The sequence below is a fragment of the Lissotriton vulgaris genome, chromosome 5 (assembly GCF_964263255.1).
Source record: "Lissotriton vulgaris chromosome 5, aLisVul1.2, whole genome shotgun sequence".
NCBI lineage: Eukaryota > Metazoa > Chordata > Amphibia > Caudata > Salamandridae > Lissotriton > Lissotriton vulgaris.
In genome coordinates this window covers 1,733,319,830-1,733,337,428 of record NC_141693.1, presented here as the reverse complement: position 1 = coordinate 1,733,337,428, position 17,599 = coordinate 1,733,319,830, and the positions used below count along the sequence as shown (strand labels likewise).

Sequence of the window (17,599 nt, the reverse complement as noted above, 5' to 3'; positions counted from 1 at the left end):
GTGGTTATACATTTTTTCACTATTAAAAATAACAGAAACAGTGTTTTTCCGGTGTTTATGGAACTTTTTGCTTTTATTATTGCTTGCTTTCTGCACTGATAGTGCATTGTATATAGACCGTGTATATGAGGTCCAAATACATTTTTACAAATCAAACTTATCGTAATACACCATACAATACTTCTTCAGTAAGTCTTTGGTCATGCATGCTCGCTCTTTCCTTCCCATGTAAACTTTTATCTGTGAAAAGGCCCTCTCAACATTGGCACTTGAGACAGGCAACGCCAAAATAGCAAGTACACAATTTGCTAACTCTGGCCACAGACCTAGCTTTCCATGCCAATACTGGTGCACCTGAAGATTGTGATGCTCTGTGACAGGTTATGCAACATATTCGTTGAACCGGGCGCATATAGCCTCAGAGTTATTGAGGTGGTCATAAATGAGGCAGCTCTTATGAAACTCTGGAGAAAATGTCCCTTTACGGAAGGGATCTATAACTTGTGCAGAGTACCACAGTGAGGCTTCATTGACTTCAAATGCCATGGTTAGTGAAGGGCTATTTCTCATACATTGTAAAATAAAAGTTCCTGAATTGCTCCTCAACATTTCTTTGCTTTCCAAGTGCCAAACACTCTAACATGGAACATGTTGCAGTGCCAAAGTCACTGAAAGTGTCGCCCGGCCTACTCTCGAGGAGATGTTTCACATCTAGACCAATAATGCTGAACACCTAGACACGGGTGTTTTCAGAATGTAGTTTTTAGGTCTCGCCTACGACGAACACGCTGAAAGCGCGTTCTCGCAGCGAGAACTATAGTCGGCGTCTCAGCAGTCTGAGAACGACGAAGGGAGACAAGCCCTGATCGCGCGCAGCGTTTCCCCATAGGATAACGTTGTGTGCGTGGCCAGGTCTTGTCTCCATGGCATGGCAGACCGGATCGCGTCGCGCGCCTCTCTAGAATGCAGGGGGAGTCTGCAGAGAGGCGCGCGGCGCTGATAAACAGCCATGGCCACCTTGACTCATTTTCCCAGACTGCACGCTCAACGCACCTCTCTTTCATGACACACTTTCAAGCCTTTACTTCCCCAAAGTTCCAACATCTTCGCTATTCATTTCCACTAGGTTCTCTATCCTGTTCACAACGTTTACAGGTCCCGTTTGTTCTGACCGTCGTCGTACTATGTTGGCGTTTTTCCCCATTTGTATGTCATACTTCTCTAACCTTATTGACACTGTGTACACTTTTAAAATTCTTCATGGACAGTATTAGAAGTGTGATAAATGAGGTCCCAGAAGGCATGCTGCTCCCTTTATTTCTTCTCATTTGCACATTTTTACCTGGAATTCTTCGAAACAGATCCAACAGGCCACAGTTCTGTTTCGTAACTGTGACTTTAAAGTGCGGACAGATTACTAGATGGTTACTCGTGTCGTGCTCCGAGGGCCTCTTGTTTTCTCACATCTACTTTATTACCTTTGCAGGGCTTGCATAATTTACCATGCAAGGACGCCACGTGTCGACACTGTATTCTTCTGCTCCGCTGTCTCTGCAGGGACATAGTTCAGACCATCAATTTTTAAAAGGTTCTTGGTTCTCTGGAAAAATGAGCCTGGTCGTGGTTTATGCGCACTCCCGGCCCCGTGAACAGCTCACGCCGCCTTGTTTCCACCGCGCAGGCCGTCCCTGCTCACACGTGATCCTGTTTTCCATGGTGCACTCTTGAGGGCACCGCGTCGGCCCATGACTCGGCACATGCACCCGGAGGTACAACAAGCAGGAAGCTCGCGCATGACTTCCGGCACTCATGTGTCTTTATTTGATACCATTTGCTGACGTGGAGCGGGGCGAGACAGCTGCTAGGAACAAGCATTTGCAATGCAATAGGTCTCGCATTACTGAAAGTTTGAGATATTGCTGTTGCAAACAGTAATGCAACGCCAACAGCTCAAACTTGCAGTAATGCGAGACCTATTGCATTGCAAATGCTTGTTGTAATTATGTCCACTACAGCAGTCATGCTTTCCTGTAAAAATCTAAGTCAAGAGAGTGTACTTTTTTTGAATCCCAATCAATATGTGTCTAAAGATCCTCACATGTTTTGCCTTTGGCTTCATAACTCAGCAAAAGTGCTGTAAACGGTTTCCACATGGATAGTATAGCATTTATGGAAAGATTCTAATGAAACCTACATTTTTCCTATCAGTGAAAGACTCAAATATAGCTAAAAATCAAATATTATTTTGATATTTCCTTATTCCCTACAGTTTATAAAATAAATAAACAACAACTAAAACATGCTTCTAACCCCTGTATTTTTAGGCCAAAGATCACAAAACTGAAAAAAGGAAGGAGAAACAATATTTTACTGACATCCCTAAAAGCAGAATAATGTTTGCCCAGTCTTTCTTACTGCTACCTTATATAACCAAGTTACATTGTAGTGGCCCCTTCAGGAAGAAATAAAAATGCCTCTTTCACTTTTCCTTTCTTTGAATGGCATTTAGTTTGTGTTTTTGCAGTTTTTTTTCAGTGTTTATATCTTTACACTGGTGAGGGCTATTTCCCTTCCGGTGGGGTTTTATACGTTATTATAGGTTTAAACCTAAAACCAGACAGCCTAAATATACTTTAACACCTCGAATGGTGTCCACACTGAATACTGAACCCACAGTATTGGTGGGACAGAATATTGAGGACAAAATATCAGGGGAAAAAACCATTGACTGGTAAGTCCAGATTTTGTATACCTAAAACCACATATATGTATCTATGTGGTACATATATGTTCAAAGTTCGTAGATATAGGAATAGTAAATCTATAAGTTCCTATTTGCACTTACCTTTTTTCCTCGATATTCCGTCCTCGATCTTCTTGTACTACGCTTTTGTTGGTGTCGCTATTCAGTAGTACAACCACTTAGGATGAATTCTAAAAGTACAAATAAATACTTACTTCAATGGGTCCAATTGTTTTATAATGCATCCAATAAAGACCCAAGTCCTTTTGTGGCAACAGGTTGTCTTTGTTTTTTGTACTTTATGATGTGATCTTTTAACATAGTGGGTATAGCTCAGTGTTGTTTGAGAGCACCTTGGCACAGGTCTGTGAGTACATTTGTGTATTTTAATAAATACAACTTTTACTTAATACTACAGAGCACAATTCTGTTACTTCTAAGCCTTAAGCCTTGCTAATAATGGATGCTACCATTACTCAGTGTACAGCTGTTCAGTTTACTTCTTTGAAAAGGACAGAAGGATGAGTCCCTAATGTTAGAATTAGTACTCTGCACACCAGTAGGCGTTAAACTTGCTGAACAATCCATCACCCTAATTGAGATTTCTGAGTACAGATGCAGTGTTATGCACAGATGTCCCAGTATAAGAGTTTAGATACAATATTATAAATTGGTTTGTAAGTTTAGATGTAACCTTGTTCTTGCAGTTAAAATATGACACCCTGCGTTCATCTGTTGCTGTAGGTGTGTGTGGAATGTATGTTTATTTAATGACAACTGGCACAATGCAGTGACATTACAGTCAATTAAATGTCTCAGACCATACGATAGTGAGTATTGTATACAGTTTTCTGATCTAGCAGGGCAAGAGGGGAAAGTAGGGATTGTCGCAATGGTGGTTTAGATGCTGTGATCATTGAGGTTGACCATAAGAGGGTGCTTCATGTGGAGAGGAGTTTCAACTAGGGTTTCCGTGCTGAGGGGAATTGCAGTGGAGGATTGTGATTAGTCTAAAGTACCAGTTTAGAGCAGCGCCACCACCCCTCCTGTCACCAACCGCAAATAAAAGGATAATAAAACGGGGTTCTAACCAGTTTTATCATTGTTTTATTGACCCGCCCCCAAGACTCCGACGAATCTTGGGGGCGTGTCTAGAGGAATAACACTGTGGTGAGGGAGTGAGTTCTAGTGCACCCTTGCCACTTCACTGCGCATGAGGTTTTTGGCCAGCTATTTCAGGCCAGCCAAACACCACATGCGCAGTGAAGCTTTCTCCATCCCAGAAGCTTGGGCTGGAGAAAGCAGGCTCAGGCTCCCAGTCTGCCAGGGAGCGCAAAGTTGTAGCTCAGGCCAATCCTGATGCTGCTTTCCTGCAGCATCATGATTGGCCTCAGTGAAGTTTCGGAGCCTCTCGACAGAAGAAGGAAGAGCGGGATGGAGCGGATGGCAGAGGCAGTGTCGATCAGGTAAGTTTATTTTAATTTTTTATTTTGTCCCCTAATCACACCCCTTTCACCCCCAGCTCCTCCGGCACGCCCACCACTTTGGTAGGGGACGCTGCAACTGGTTTAGAGTGTGTTATAAGGTGGCTTTGAGCAGGAAAGTAGTCGTTTGCTGAGCACATCACTCATTGAGAGGTGGCAGGAGAGGTACCTTGCAAGTTGGTCGAGGGAGGTGCCATACGCTGCCTTAAAGACAAAGATGGGGAGTTAAAAAATCTCCATTTTTGTTGTGTGGGAAAGTAGGTGTTTCAGGAGCCGTGGGGGAGTGGTGTCCATCCAGTGTGTGATTTTTTGTGAGGCAGTCAGATTTTAGATTGCATGTGAGATTGAGGGATGACTGGGAGGAAATGATGTGCTTGTCATTAGCATAGAGATGAGAAGAGATTAAGACGATGTTGCAGAGGAAGATGGTGTATAGAGAGGAATTGAGACCAATTCCATCTCCTTACTTTCTTAAAGGTTCACAAACGCACTCATCACCATCAGGAACCGGCACAATGATGTGGTTCCAACTATGGCCCAGGGGGTCATTGAGTACAAGGAAGCCTTCAGCGTCGACCCAGTGACAAATCAGAATGTGCAATACTTTCTGGACCGCTTCTACCTGAGCCGCATCTCCATCCGCATGTTGATCAACCAGCACAGTGAGTAAAAGAGTCTTTCTTAATAAAGAGAGGAAACATCTCAGAAATCACGAGGGACAGAGAAAGCTGGCAAGCTCAGCGATCTTCAAGCAGAGAACAAGTGCAATAGAGAAGGACATTTGGATCTGGCAATATGGTGTGTAAGTTGCATACAAACCGATTGTGCATGTTCTAATCGTAACTCCAGGTACCATCAAGACTGTAGTCCCTATGTTAAAAGTGTGCCACCATAGCTTTCTATGCACCGTGTGTGCGCCTTACTGACATTTACTTAGCGGCTACATGGTAATTTGTACATACATCCACAAAACACTATGTTTGTGTGTATTCTATAGCCGGACCTATCCAAAAGGCGCTGGGGTGCTTGCTGTACAGTACCAGATAATGTGTTATTGATATTCAAGCTAGAAGAAAAGCCAGGCCATTTCAAAAATATTGTTCCTCCTCTTCCACTACAAGCCAACCATCACTTTCTATAGGGTGCTGCTTTACAGCCAGTTCATTTCATGTTTATTCACAAGAGATTAATGTACCAAACAGAAAACATTCTTTACATGTAACCATCCGTTTCCTCTGAAGTAGATTCACATGTGACCTATGCACATCCCCTTGGTGGTGTAAGAAGAGGATAACATGTAAAAACGTTGCACATGTTTAAATAGAACACAGCACTTGGCCTCCTGAGGGAATTATTCTGAGGTGGAAGCTGTATCCGAGTGCATTGTGCTCTTCAAGTAGGGGCGAGTCATTAAGAAGTATGGCGGAAACCAAAATCATGATATTGTTAAAAACAGCTTTTACTTTTAAGGGCCCGACACTTTATGGGAGAAGTTTGCAAAGAAAATAAATGTATTCATCAACATGCCAGTAATCACGGATAAATAACTTGTTCCTTACCTGAGTACCCAAAGCAAGCTAGAAGGGGTGACTTCTACCGGGCTGTTGCCTAGCTGGACCTGTACTGTCCTTTCCGTGCTGGTTACCAAGCTGGCGCTTTGATGAAGCCTCTGCTGTTCAGCCCAGCTATGTTTGTAGCTTACTCTGGAGAACATGAAGCCTCTTTTGCTTCAAGATTGGCTAGAAAATGCTTTGAAGGACATGAGCCTCACATCCTTAAAGGAACCAAGAACCAGCACCAAAACGCCAATGGGTTTTTGTCAATAGATAATCCGCTTCTTAAATGGTACACAAGTCGAATATTTTCAAGTTGTGGTGTCTTCAGCGAAGTTTGTTTTCTTGACCCAGGTGCATTACTGCTTGTCTAGTTTACTTTAGTTTTAAACTTTATTTTAGTGGTCCATCTGTGGGCTTTCTCTTGCTCCCTTTTACATCAGGCCTATCAAATTCTTTTCCCAAGACACGATATGCAATTTTTCTAAAAGGTAAAACAGCTCAGTCTTTCCTGCAAATGGTGCCCAATCATTAGAAGTGTTAAAGGTAGGCCATTCGAATTCTAAGATACCATTTTTGTGTATTATCTTAATTTTTCAATTTCCTAGAAGCTGAAACTATTGGGGCTGTGGTGCTGGACTCCACATTCATAGTGCCTGAGCGATATAATCACTAGGCTACATTTTGCAGTTTTGAATTCTAATTTCATCACCACTGAGTATGATTGGTTACTTAATTAATTAGTAGCGCGTTTGAAGTGTCCAACCAAGGTGAATCTAAATTAATTACCCATATGTTACTTTTTGCACACTATCAGTGTCTTTGTCTGGTACAGTTAGATGACTGGACAGGGTTGTTAAAATGTTTTACAAATGTTAATATTTTTTTAAAATTATTAAATACCGATCGCTCCGAGGGGCAATAATGATTTTCCAAATCATTTGTTGTACTGGACCAGAAACAAGCATCCTGAGACCGGTTTCTGGTTATCACCCTTCATCAGTCTGGCTAGCTTGAATCCAGTGGCTCAGCTGATGGCTGCTGCCCATACCCCACAGAAACATGGCTTTTGCAGCATCTGGAGCCCTACCAACTCAGGGCTATTTTTTGGGTTCTCAGAAACAAGTTGCTGCTTTGGGAGATTATTTCTGAGAAACAAAAGTACAATGAGCTGAACAAAGCCTCCATGTCGACTGGGATCGTAAGAGGGCAGAGTCGATCATCAAGCCTCTCTGGGCCCGTTGGACCAAGATGGTTGCTCACCAGGAGGAAAGTGAGCCTCCATGTGTTAATGCTCATGCATTTATTGGTCTTTAACAAGCAGGGGGCAGAAGGCCCAATGAAGAGTGTACCATGCAAGTGTCAGAAGAAGTTCTTATCTTAATATTGATTCACTTAATCTATGATTCCAACACCAGAAGAGGTGGTGGATAAGAAGGTGACAGAATTCATGGCTTAATGTGGGGCAACTACAAGCTAAGCGGGACACGTATCACACCAATTCCAAACATTTTAATATGACCTCTGTGCCGTACATTAGCGCATGAGTACAGACACCTTTGCTTACAATGCTCCTCATCTCACTCTGTTTATCTTTTCAGCTTTGATTTTTGATGGAACGACGAACCCTGCACATCCCAAACACATTGGAAGCATCGATCCGAACTGTGATGTGACTGACGTAGTGAGAGGTATGTTGACATTTGTTCTTGTGGAAGAGCTTTCATAGACTTCCCCTTCCTATGTCTCCGATCATTTCATAGAAGGCAACAAGAAACAAAATCAGTGGCAGCACTCAAAATAAAATTGCAGTTATTCCAGTGAACCTCGGTAAGTATCCAATTTCTTCTGCAATATTGGAAGAAATGAAAAGTTACCAAGCAGTGCTTCAATGGCTAAACTGCACCTTTGCAAAAGATGATCTATATTGACAAGAATGCACTGGGAGGGCTACTGAGTCGAGTTTCACTTGAAACGCACAGCTGAAGGTTATTTGTGAGTGCTAGATCTGTTTTGAGTGCTGCCAGTTTTTTGGGGGGATTGGGAGGGGGGTATAAAACAGTTCCTGAGGCCCGTGCCAGTGGTTATGCACCAGAGGCAGATGGCCAATGCAGTATCATGTGGTTTGATGAACAGTTTTAATCTTATGCTCCTATGTACCTCTCCTGCATGGTTTGTGCCGGGAAACCTCTTGGGGTTGCTACACGCATGATACATTTTCAAAAATAAAATTAAGAAAGCACTGGTCTATAAAAGTAATGCTGTAAACACTTTTGACACTCCGTACCTGCTGTACTCCACCGAAGAGTCCACCAAGAGCATAACTAGCTTGATGTTATGTTACCTGTATTTATTCAGCGCCTGTACACCAGTCGGTTTCATGGCGCTGAAAGTGAAACGAGTGGATTAGGTATTATTGACCAGGACATTAATTGTATGCCTGTCTAAATAGGTTTTTAACAGTGTCCTGAATTTTATGTAGCATGAGGCCAATCTGACCTCTGGGGGTGAAAGAAGCCCAAATACAAAATTTTTTTTTTTAATTTAGGCCCAGACAGATACTTCTTAAGGGAAGATCTCAGTGGGTGATTTGAGGTGTATTCCTACTTACGAGCGATAATGAAGGAAGGACTTTTGATACTGAGTGATTAAAACAATGCAACAATTTTGGAAGATTGTTCTTTGTTCCAGAGGCAGCTAGTGGAGGACTTTCATCATGTGGGTATGTGGTACCGTTTAGATTGTTGATTTATCACTTGGGCTGCCTGGTTCTGTACAATTTGAAGACTGTGAATGAGGCTTTTAGGTTGGCCCACACATAGAAAGTTGGCGTACTCTATCATTGAAAGGACAAGGACGATGACCGTTTGAGTTACGGCCTCTAGGGTAAGGAAGTTTGCAATTTTCCTGATTCTGCATAGCATTAGGAAGGATGAGGGAATCACTGCCCCAGTTTGTGACTTCATAGAAAGTACATTATCGATGATCACCCCCGAGACTCTTTACTGTTTTTTTGGGAAGAATGGGGTGGGGTAGCTCTCATTGCATAAGGCCAAAAGGACACTGTCCAATATTCGAGCTTGCTTTTGGTGATGACGATTTCTGTTTTGTACGAGTTTAACTTCAGATGGTTGGTGTTCATCCAGTTGCAGATGAACAGCATCATGGTTTGAAAGTTCTCCTTAGATTCAGGAGAATTGTCCATCCTGAATAGTAATTGCATATCATCCGCATAGTTGTACATTGTGCAATTCATCTTTGGGAGAGTGTGGACTAGAGGGCAGATAAATAGATTGAAGAGGTGTGGGTAGAGAGTTGAGCCCTGTGGGACTCCGCAATTTAGGTGGACTTTCAGACGGACAGATTGGGAAAGGTCCTTTAGAAAGGAGGTAATCCAGTCAAGCGCCAGGCCCCGCAGCCCTGTGGTCTCGGCACTAATCACCAGGAGATTATGGTCCACTGTGTCTAAAGCCGCCTACAAGTCGCGGAGAACCAGCGCCTGGATGAAGTCTCTGTCACATTCTTCACACATGTCGTCCTTCACAGGGAGGACGACCGCTTCTGTGGAGTGGACTGATGGGAAACCAGCCTTACAGGGGTCTAGAAATTTGGACTCCTCTATAAAAGCACAGAGGTTTCGTGCTACATGAGCGTCAAGTACAATAGGCAAAAATGGTAATAGGGCTATGGAGGTGATAGTTTTTCAATGTACGTGGGTCTTTGCCTACGATCTTTTGGAGGGGAACTCCTATGGCCTTTATGAATATGCTAGGTCCCTTCCCTAGGTTGAGGGAGAGGTTGAGTAGGGACAGGGCTGGGTCCGAGAAATTGGAGAGTTCTGTTTTTAAAACTTTAGGGGGGCAGGTGTCCTCTAAAGATCCTGATTTCACTTTAATCAGCAGATCCTTGAGGCAGTCCTTGCTTATACCAGTGAGTGAGGATAAGGTTGTCGGGGTTCATGTTTCTCAGCGTAATGTTTGAGAGAGAGCTGGTAGGGATGCTTTCTTTAATAGTTTTGATTTTGTCATTGAAGAAGGCATTCAGAACGTCGCAGAGCGTCTGTGAAGGAGCGGTAGGTAGTGTGACTTTCGGGATTTTATAGTTCATAGACTATTCCAAAGATGATCTTAGGTTTGTTTATAGACAAAACAATTTTGATTGTAAAAAGAAAAAAGCGGATTTAGCTTGCAAGATATGTGTTTTTTATTCTTTGAGATGCTTTACAACGATTTCCTTTGCATTTGGGGAAAATTCTTTCACCATTTACCTTCACAGCGACGTAGCTCCAGCTTAGTTAGTCTACGGTAATCTGTGAACCATTTGAAGGCATTGTGCCGTCCAGCCTGTTTTGATTTGCGTAGTTGGGCGTGGACATTGCTGGCCAGCGTTAGCCAGTTGGAGATTGTATTTCCGCACAGATCTATGTTATTATTTGGATGAGATATGGCTGTTGCCAAGAAGTTACAGAAGGAGCTTACATTGAACTTGTGACCAGCTCCTAGGGAAGATTGCAGGACGATTTTTTTTTTGGAGGGGGGGGGGGTCAGTTTGGTTAATGAGAATTGTGGTGGTCGAAACACTTGCATGGAGGTACTGTAAGATTAAACAGGTATAAATGAGTAGTACAGACGTAGTCTAGTGTTTAGCCCTTGATGGGAGTGAGCACGTTATTCAAGGTTTAAGCTGCTAAGGTGGTCAGAGAATTCCATAGATAATTATCCTCCCTTGTCATTGTTTGCCCAGTAATTGAAATCGCAGACACGCAAGATTTTTGTGTGATCGAGGAAGAAGGTGGAGATTAGCTCGTAGAATAGCTGTGGGTAGTGCCACACGTAATCTGATGGTCTTTAGGTAAGGAAGCATTTGAGTGGGGGAGTTAAAGATTCCAATTGGATTACAAAGGCTATCGACCGCTTGGTTGTTTAGTGAAGTTAGTTCGGAGAACCGTAGGTGTTTCTTAGTCACTGTGGCTACACTGCCTCCTACTTTACCGGCTGGACAGTTGGTTTGAAGAATATAGTAACTGTTGGGCAGGGCGGCGAGGATGTCAGGGGAGGACTCATCTGTGAACCACGTTCCAGTCAATAAGAGAATGCCTGGCGATTTGGAGACTAGTAAATGAAAGATCTCTGTTTGATGTATCGTCATGGGGCGAGGGTTTAGATCGAAAATCATTAACTTGCCAAGGTCGGGGTTGTGTGTGGTATGGCAGGTATGAACAGTTTTGTTGGAGAATGATGGGCTTTTTATTTCTGCAGTATTAAGCGTGGGAGTAGTAGAGTCCTAAATTATGAGTTTTTAGCAATAGTAGAGTGTCTAATTAGTAGCTTATTGAGTGGAGGTTTTTAATTTCATCAGAGGAATAGATGAAAGTTTTGGCATAGTGGCTGGGCACTGACGGGCACAGATGGGCTTGCCTTTGATGTGTTCATGCTGTTTAGTCATTAAATGTCCTAGAGCTCTATAGCAGCGCCCCCGCCCTAGACTCAAAGCTCTATGCTTATTGCTTCCCTCTAGATTAGGAATTCTCTTCAGAGACTCGCTATTGCGGTCAACTAAAATAATGATACAAAGCAATTTTAAACGCATTACACAGGTTTTTAAAAAGATTAATAAAGTGCAATTGTAAAAATAAAAGGTTTTATCCCATCTCGTTGCACTGTGAGTCTGCGCTGTTTCGGTCATTAAATAGACAAGAGCTCTTTAGATCCGCACCTCCTTGGTTTCAAAGCTGCATGCTTATTGGTTCCTCCAGATTAGGAGTTCCCATCAGAGAAGTGCTAGTGCTGTGAACTAAAACGATGATTCAAAGGAATTCTAAAAGCAGTACACAGTTTTTAATGTTAATGTTAAAGCTATTTATGGAGCGCAACTGCTACCCGAGGGTGTCCAGGCACTGTACTTGATGTCCTGCAGTGGCCTAAACGCAGAAGAAGAAATAAGAAGTCTTTTTGCAGTGAACAGCCAAGTTTTCAAGGCCTTCCTGAAGTCCAGCAGATTTGTCATGCATCTAAGAGGCAAAGGGAGGTCATTCCATGCCTTGGCTGCTCCTACCACAAAGCTTCTGCCACCCCAGTCTCTTTTTTTTTACACAGGGCACTGAGACTAACTTGGCTTCTGAGGACCGCAGTGATCTTACAGGTACATACCAGCGGAAGCATTGTTTTAAGTGGTAGGGTCCATCTCCTTGAAGGGATGTGTGGACCACGCACAAAGATTTAAACAGAACACGCTTTTTAAAGGGCAACCAGTGAAGCTTTTTAATTTCAGCTGAAATTGAGGCATATTTTGGGATGCCAATGAGTAGTCTGGCAGCTGCATTCTGCAGGAGTTTAAGTTTTTTTAAGAGCCCCTCCTGGATATTTAGGTATACGCTGTTACAGTAGTCCAATCTGGATATGGCTAAAGCCGTGATCACTGTTTGTTGGCTGTCTTTCTGCAGGAATGACAGTATTTTTTGGCAGGATCTCAGAGTGTAGGATGTAGCTGAGACCACTGATCCTTGAAACTGAGTTTGTTGTCTATATAGACTCCTAAGTTTTTTTACTTTCCTAGTGAGAGATGGAAGGGGACATAGTGAAACTGGCCATCATGCTGGGGTCCAAAAACCTGGCTCATTACCAAATACTACCACCTCCGTTTTATTGAAGTTAAGTTTCAGGCAATCTTGGGCCATCCAATTTCCTACAGCTGTCATGCAGTTATGGAAGCGCAGCTGGTAGTAGTGTCACCACGATTTGTGTGTCATCAGCGTAAGACCTTAAATTGAAACCAAAGGATTCAATTAGGGGAGCCAGCTGTTCCACATAAATGTTAAAAAGAGTCGGACTCATGGATGACACCTGTGGGACCCCACAAGGCAGTGAGAAGGGTTTGGCAGTAAAATCTCCATGGGAGACTGTCTGTACTCTATTGGATAGGAAATATTTAACTAAATTCTATGCCAAGCCCTTTACTCTTGAAGCCGGTCCATCAGTAAAACATGATGGGCCGTATCAAAGGCCGCAGAGAGGTCCAGCATGATCATAGCAGCTTTTCCTTCCTGGTCAAATGCGGTCCTGATTTCTTCAGTCGATTTAAGAAGTGCGGACTCCGTGCTGTGTCCCACCTGGAAGCCATACTTGGGGTCCTACAGCTGTCCTTCCTCCAAAAATTGACCGAGTTAGGTTTTCATTATTTTTTCTGCGTTTTAGCAGGTAGTGGGAGTCTAGATATGGGTCTAAAGTTGTTGACGCCTTTAGGATCTAGATGTTTAAAAAGGTCAATAAATTGTGATGTCAAAATCAAGTTTTTATCGTATCTCGTTCGGCAGTTCGATTCAGTCTCCCACGCTCCAGTAGGATCCTCAGTATTTGGGAAAGAAGAGCTGCTGCTGCCGGCGCTACAAGAGGTGCTTGGGCTTCCTGCAGTTTGGGATGCGCCCGGGCCTGTCTATGCCTTTCACAGCCAAAATGAGGTTGGGCTAGGCCACCCCTTTTACTTTTAAGTATTCCCCTTCTTTATGAAATACTGATCAATTGATCTTCATTGTGACAAGGAGCATGGTGAAAAGGAAATGTTTGAGGCCGGGTGACGGGGGTGTGTTTCGGTGTCCTGAGAGCCTTAAGGAAAGTTTTAGACCTTCTCCCTATTTCTGCTCGAAGGACGCTGGTGCACGCCCTGGTCACCTCGCGTCTTGATTATGGGAACCTGCTATATCTGGGGGCCACGAGCAAGGTCATGGGCCGCCTGCAAGTGCTCCAAAATGCCGCGGCGCGGCTTGTACTCAGGCTCCCTAGGAGGTCACCCTCCAAACCAGCTTTACTAGCCCTCCACTGGCTCCCTGTGGAGAAGAGGGTAGAGTTCAAAGCCCTATCCACATGCCACCGCATTCTGAGCGGTAAAGCCCCTGCTCCGCTCCAGAGTCTTGTGACACACTATGTGCCCACACGTAATCTACGGTCCTCACAGACCGGACTGCTAAAGGTCCCCAGAGTAAGGAAGGCGCGCATGGGAGGAAGATCTTTCAGACACCTCGCTCCCAGATGCTGGAATGCCCTACCTTTAGAACTGCGACTAGAACCATCTGAAGTCCTGTTCAGGAAGAAGCTTAAAACCCACCTTTTCAGCAGGTAGCCTTCCGTGGGAGGGGGGGGGGGGTGCAGCCACTTCACTTACCACAGCGCGGGGACACGCCAGTGGCGTAACCAGGCGCTTTACAAATGCCCAAATCAATCAATCAATCATTAGATCGCCATCTATTGTTGGGCTCGGATGGTTGCACCGAGTTGTTTTGGAAGAAGTCTTTGTAGTCACGAGATAGGAGACTCCTCCCTTGGACAATAGAGTGCATGGGCATCGACTCCATCCTTAGATTGTCTTTTTCCTCCATTGGGTTTGAATGCAACTTTTGTGCACCGATTCGAAAACTTCATTTTATAACTTTTTCGACGCGCGAAACATCTATAACTCTTCAAATCCTATTCAGACTTTGACACTACCTCCATCTATTCGATTCCGGTCGTAGACCCGGGCTGCGGGGCCTATCGACGCCGCTGGGGCTACGGCTCATGGAAAGGACGCCGTTCAAAAAATGCCCCCAGTATGGAGCAAAATTCCCACACAACGACCGTCATAAGGTCTGCAACCTGTGTCTCTCACCAGAACACGACAAATCCAGCTGCAATGCCTGCTCCTCTTTTTGATCAAAGAAGACTATTCGTGATTGCCGGGCTCAGTGACACATCATGGCGGAGAGATCAGCTACGGAACCAGTGGACATCTTCGATGAAGGCCCAGATGTCCCAGAAGAAGATTCTGAAGAACTCAAAATCGTGTCAGAAGCTGAGGACTCGGATGACCCCATCACTCCTGGTTAACGAGCGAGTACTACTGCCCCTGCCCCAACCCCAACCCCACCATCACAACAAAAGGCACTGGTTAAGACTTCGCCTGCTGGCCCCAGTCTCAACTGAAAACATGCTTCAAAAGCCCCGCCTTCGAGCCCGGATCCGAAGAAAAAATATAAGCCTTCCGGTAGCTCGGTACCGAGCAAACCACATGTGATAGTCCCACAGGCGCCTTCCATACCAAAGCCAAAAGGACACTCTGCTCCGAAATCGGTTTTGATTCCGTCCGCGCCAAAAGACAAACAGGCCCGAAAACATTCAGGCCTGCTATTAAATCTGCTTCGAACACTTCCAAGCCTAAACATCACGATCCGCAAAACACATAAGATGATGGACGGAATGTTGCACAATGGCAAAACATTCACCCCAGTCACAGATCTGGGTGTAATCCATTGTTATTTTGCTCACCAAGCCACCCCAGTTCAGACATGGCCATATGCAAATCAGTCTTGACCCTGCGCCTCATGGGAACAGTCCAGCCCGAACTGCCAAGCCAGGTCTATCTGGACCGGAATCAAGCATCCTAGGACCGGTTTCTGGCTATCAGCCGTCTTCAGCCAGGATAGCTTGACTCCAGTGGAGCAGTGAGCACGGGACCCACGTCTGGGCATACCCTTCCCACTTAGGGTGAACAGCAAAACACACAAGTTGATGGACGGAATGTTGCACAATGGCAAAACATTCACCCCCCAGTCACAGATCTGGGTTTAATCCATTGTTCTTTTGCTCACCAAGCTACCCCAGTTCAGACATGGCCATATGCAAATCAGTCTTGACCCTGTGACTCATGGAAACAGTCCAGCCCGAACTGGCAAGCCATGCCTTCCCTGGACCGGAATCAAGCATCCTAGGACCGGTTTCTGGCTATCAGCCGTCTTCAGCCAGGATAGCTTGACTCCAGACTGATATACGGCTGGGTTCAAAATGGAATGGCATGGTGAGCAAAATAACGAGCAAAATAACGATGGATTTAGTCCCAGATCTCTGCACTGGGGTGAATGTATGACATTGTTCTGCTTTCTGTCCATCAACTGTTGTTTTTGCATTTGTCACCCCGAGTGGGACGGGTATGCGCAGACGTGAGTCCCGTGATCTCCATGCCACTGGAATCAAGTTGTTTTTGTAAACATCACGATCCGGCTCCGAAACCCAAGTCTTCGGAACCGGCACTACTGGCTAGATATAACATGGTTCACTACGATCAATTAGAGACCCTATTACGGCATTTACCAGACCAATATAAACCCCAAGCAAATTACCTCATTCAAGAGGGAAAATTATTAACAAATGCCTCAATTAAATGTGCACTTGACGCGACACACTTCTTCAAGATCCATTAACACCAGTGTATTGCTCAGACGACATGCATGGCTGCGCATCTCAGGCTTTAAGCAAGAGGTCCAGACAATAATTCTAAATCAGCCGATCAATCAAGAACCCCTTTTTGGACCGGCTGTGGACACAACTCTTGAAAAAATGATAAAGGACACAGAGACTGCAAAGTCCATGGGAGCCTTACAGTCTCCACAAACACATGGTTCTTTTTGTCGCTCCTTTTATAGAGGAGCCTCAAAAAACATCAGTACAGACACTTCATCTCCAATGAAACTACCTCTCACACATCCCCCTACAGAGGCTATTTTAGGGGAGGTTATAGAGGAAATAATAACAAAGGCATAGGACGAGGTAACAATAACACTCGTACCTCCCCTGCCTCTAAACCGTGACTTCCCTCCACTCCCCCCAGGCCATTCCACTCCGATCGGGGGGAGATTATCACAGTTCCTACCTCTCTGGAAACACATCACAACAGACAAGTGGGTAAGACAAATTATCCAACATGGTTACTGCTTAGAACTTAAAGCTACCCTCCCCCCCCCCCCCCCAAAATACCACCCAAGCAGCGTCCCATGTCTACAGAACATCTTACACTGTTAAAACTAGAAGTTCTCTCGCCGCTTCAAAAGCAAGCTATAGAGCCAGTCCCCTTGCTTCATCAGGGAACAGGAGTCTACTCCCTGTATTTCCTAATCCCCAAAAAGGATGGGACTCAAAGACCAATACTCAATCTCAGACCCCTCAATCTGTACTTACACTCTAATCACTTTCACATGATCACTCTCCAACAAGTGCTTCCACTGCTCCAACAGGGAGACTTAATTGCCACACTAAATCTCACGACGCATACTTCCACATTCCCATACCTCCTTCTCACAGGAAGTATCTAAGGTTTGTGGTGAACGGACAACACTATCAGTTCAAAGTCCTTCCATTCGGGGTAACCACCGCACCCATAGTGTTTACCAAATGTCTGGCAGTGGTAGCAGCACACCTTCGAAGACAACACATAACATAACATAACATAACATAACATAACATGTGTATTTGTAAAGCGCACGTTCACCCAGCGGTTTCTTGGCGCTGAATAACAGATGTTTATTGTTACCCAACTCAATGGTACTCATTTTATCGACCTCAGATGGATGAAAGGCTGAGTGGACCCGCCGGGATTTGAACCTGTGACCATGAGGTCGAACACAGGCCCCTGCAGTGGACGCATTAGTCCACTGAGCCACCAGACCCCAGACACATTCATGACTTCCCATATCTAGATGAATGGCTAATAAAAGCCAGATCGTCCCACCAGTGTGCTTAACACTCTCATCAAACCGTACAAACACTCCACGACTTGGGATTCACAATCAACTACACCAAGTCGCACCTCCAGCCCGCTCAGATACAACAATATCTAGGAGCCACGATAAACACTAATACAGCTCTAGCATATCCCAATCCAGCCAGGATAGCCAGTATACAAACCCTCATTGCCAAATTTCAGATACAACACTCTCTCCCAGTCAAAGAGTTCATGCAACTAATATGCATGATGGCATCTTGCATCTTTATTGTACCATATGCAAGACTTAAAAT

At 44.5% G+C, this 17,599-nt stretch overlaps 1 protein-coding gene across 1 annotated transcript in view; it reads left to right on the top strand.

Annotated features, from left to right (window-relative positions):
* Positions 1-17,599, top strand: part of PDK2 (pyruvate dehydrogenase kinase 2) — an 85,279-nt gene that overhangs the window by 48,385 nt on the left and 19,295 nt on the right. The window contains exons 4-5 of the mRNA XM_086923966.1: positions 4,705-4,889; positions 7,382-7,471. Coding sequence (XP_086780092.1) covers positions 4,705-4,889; positions 7,382-7,471 — 275 coding nt within the window. The remainder of the gene's footprint in view (positions 1-4,704; positions 4,890-7,381; positions 7,472-17,599) is intronic.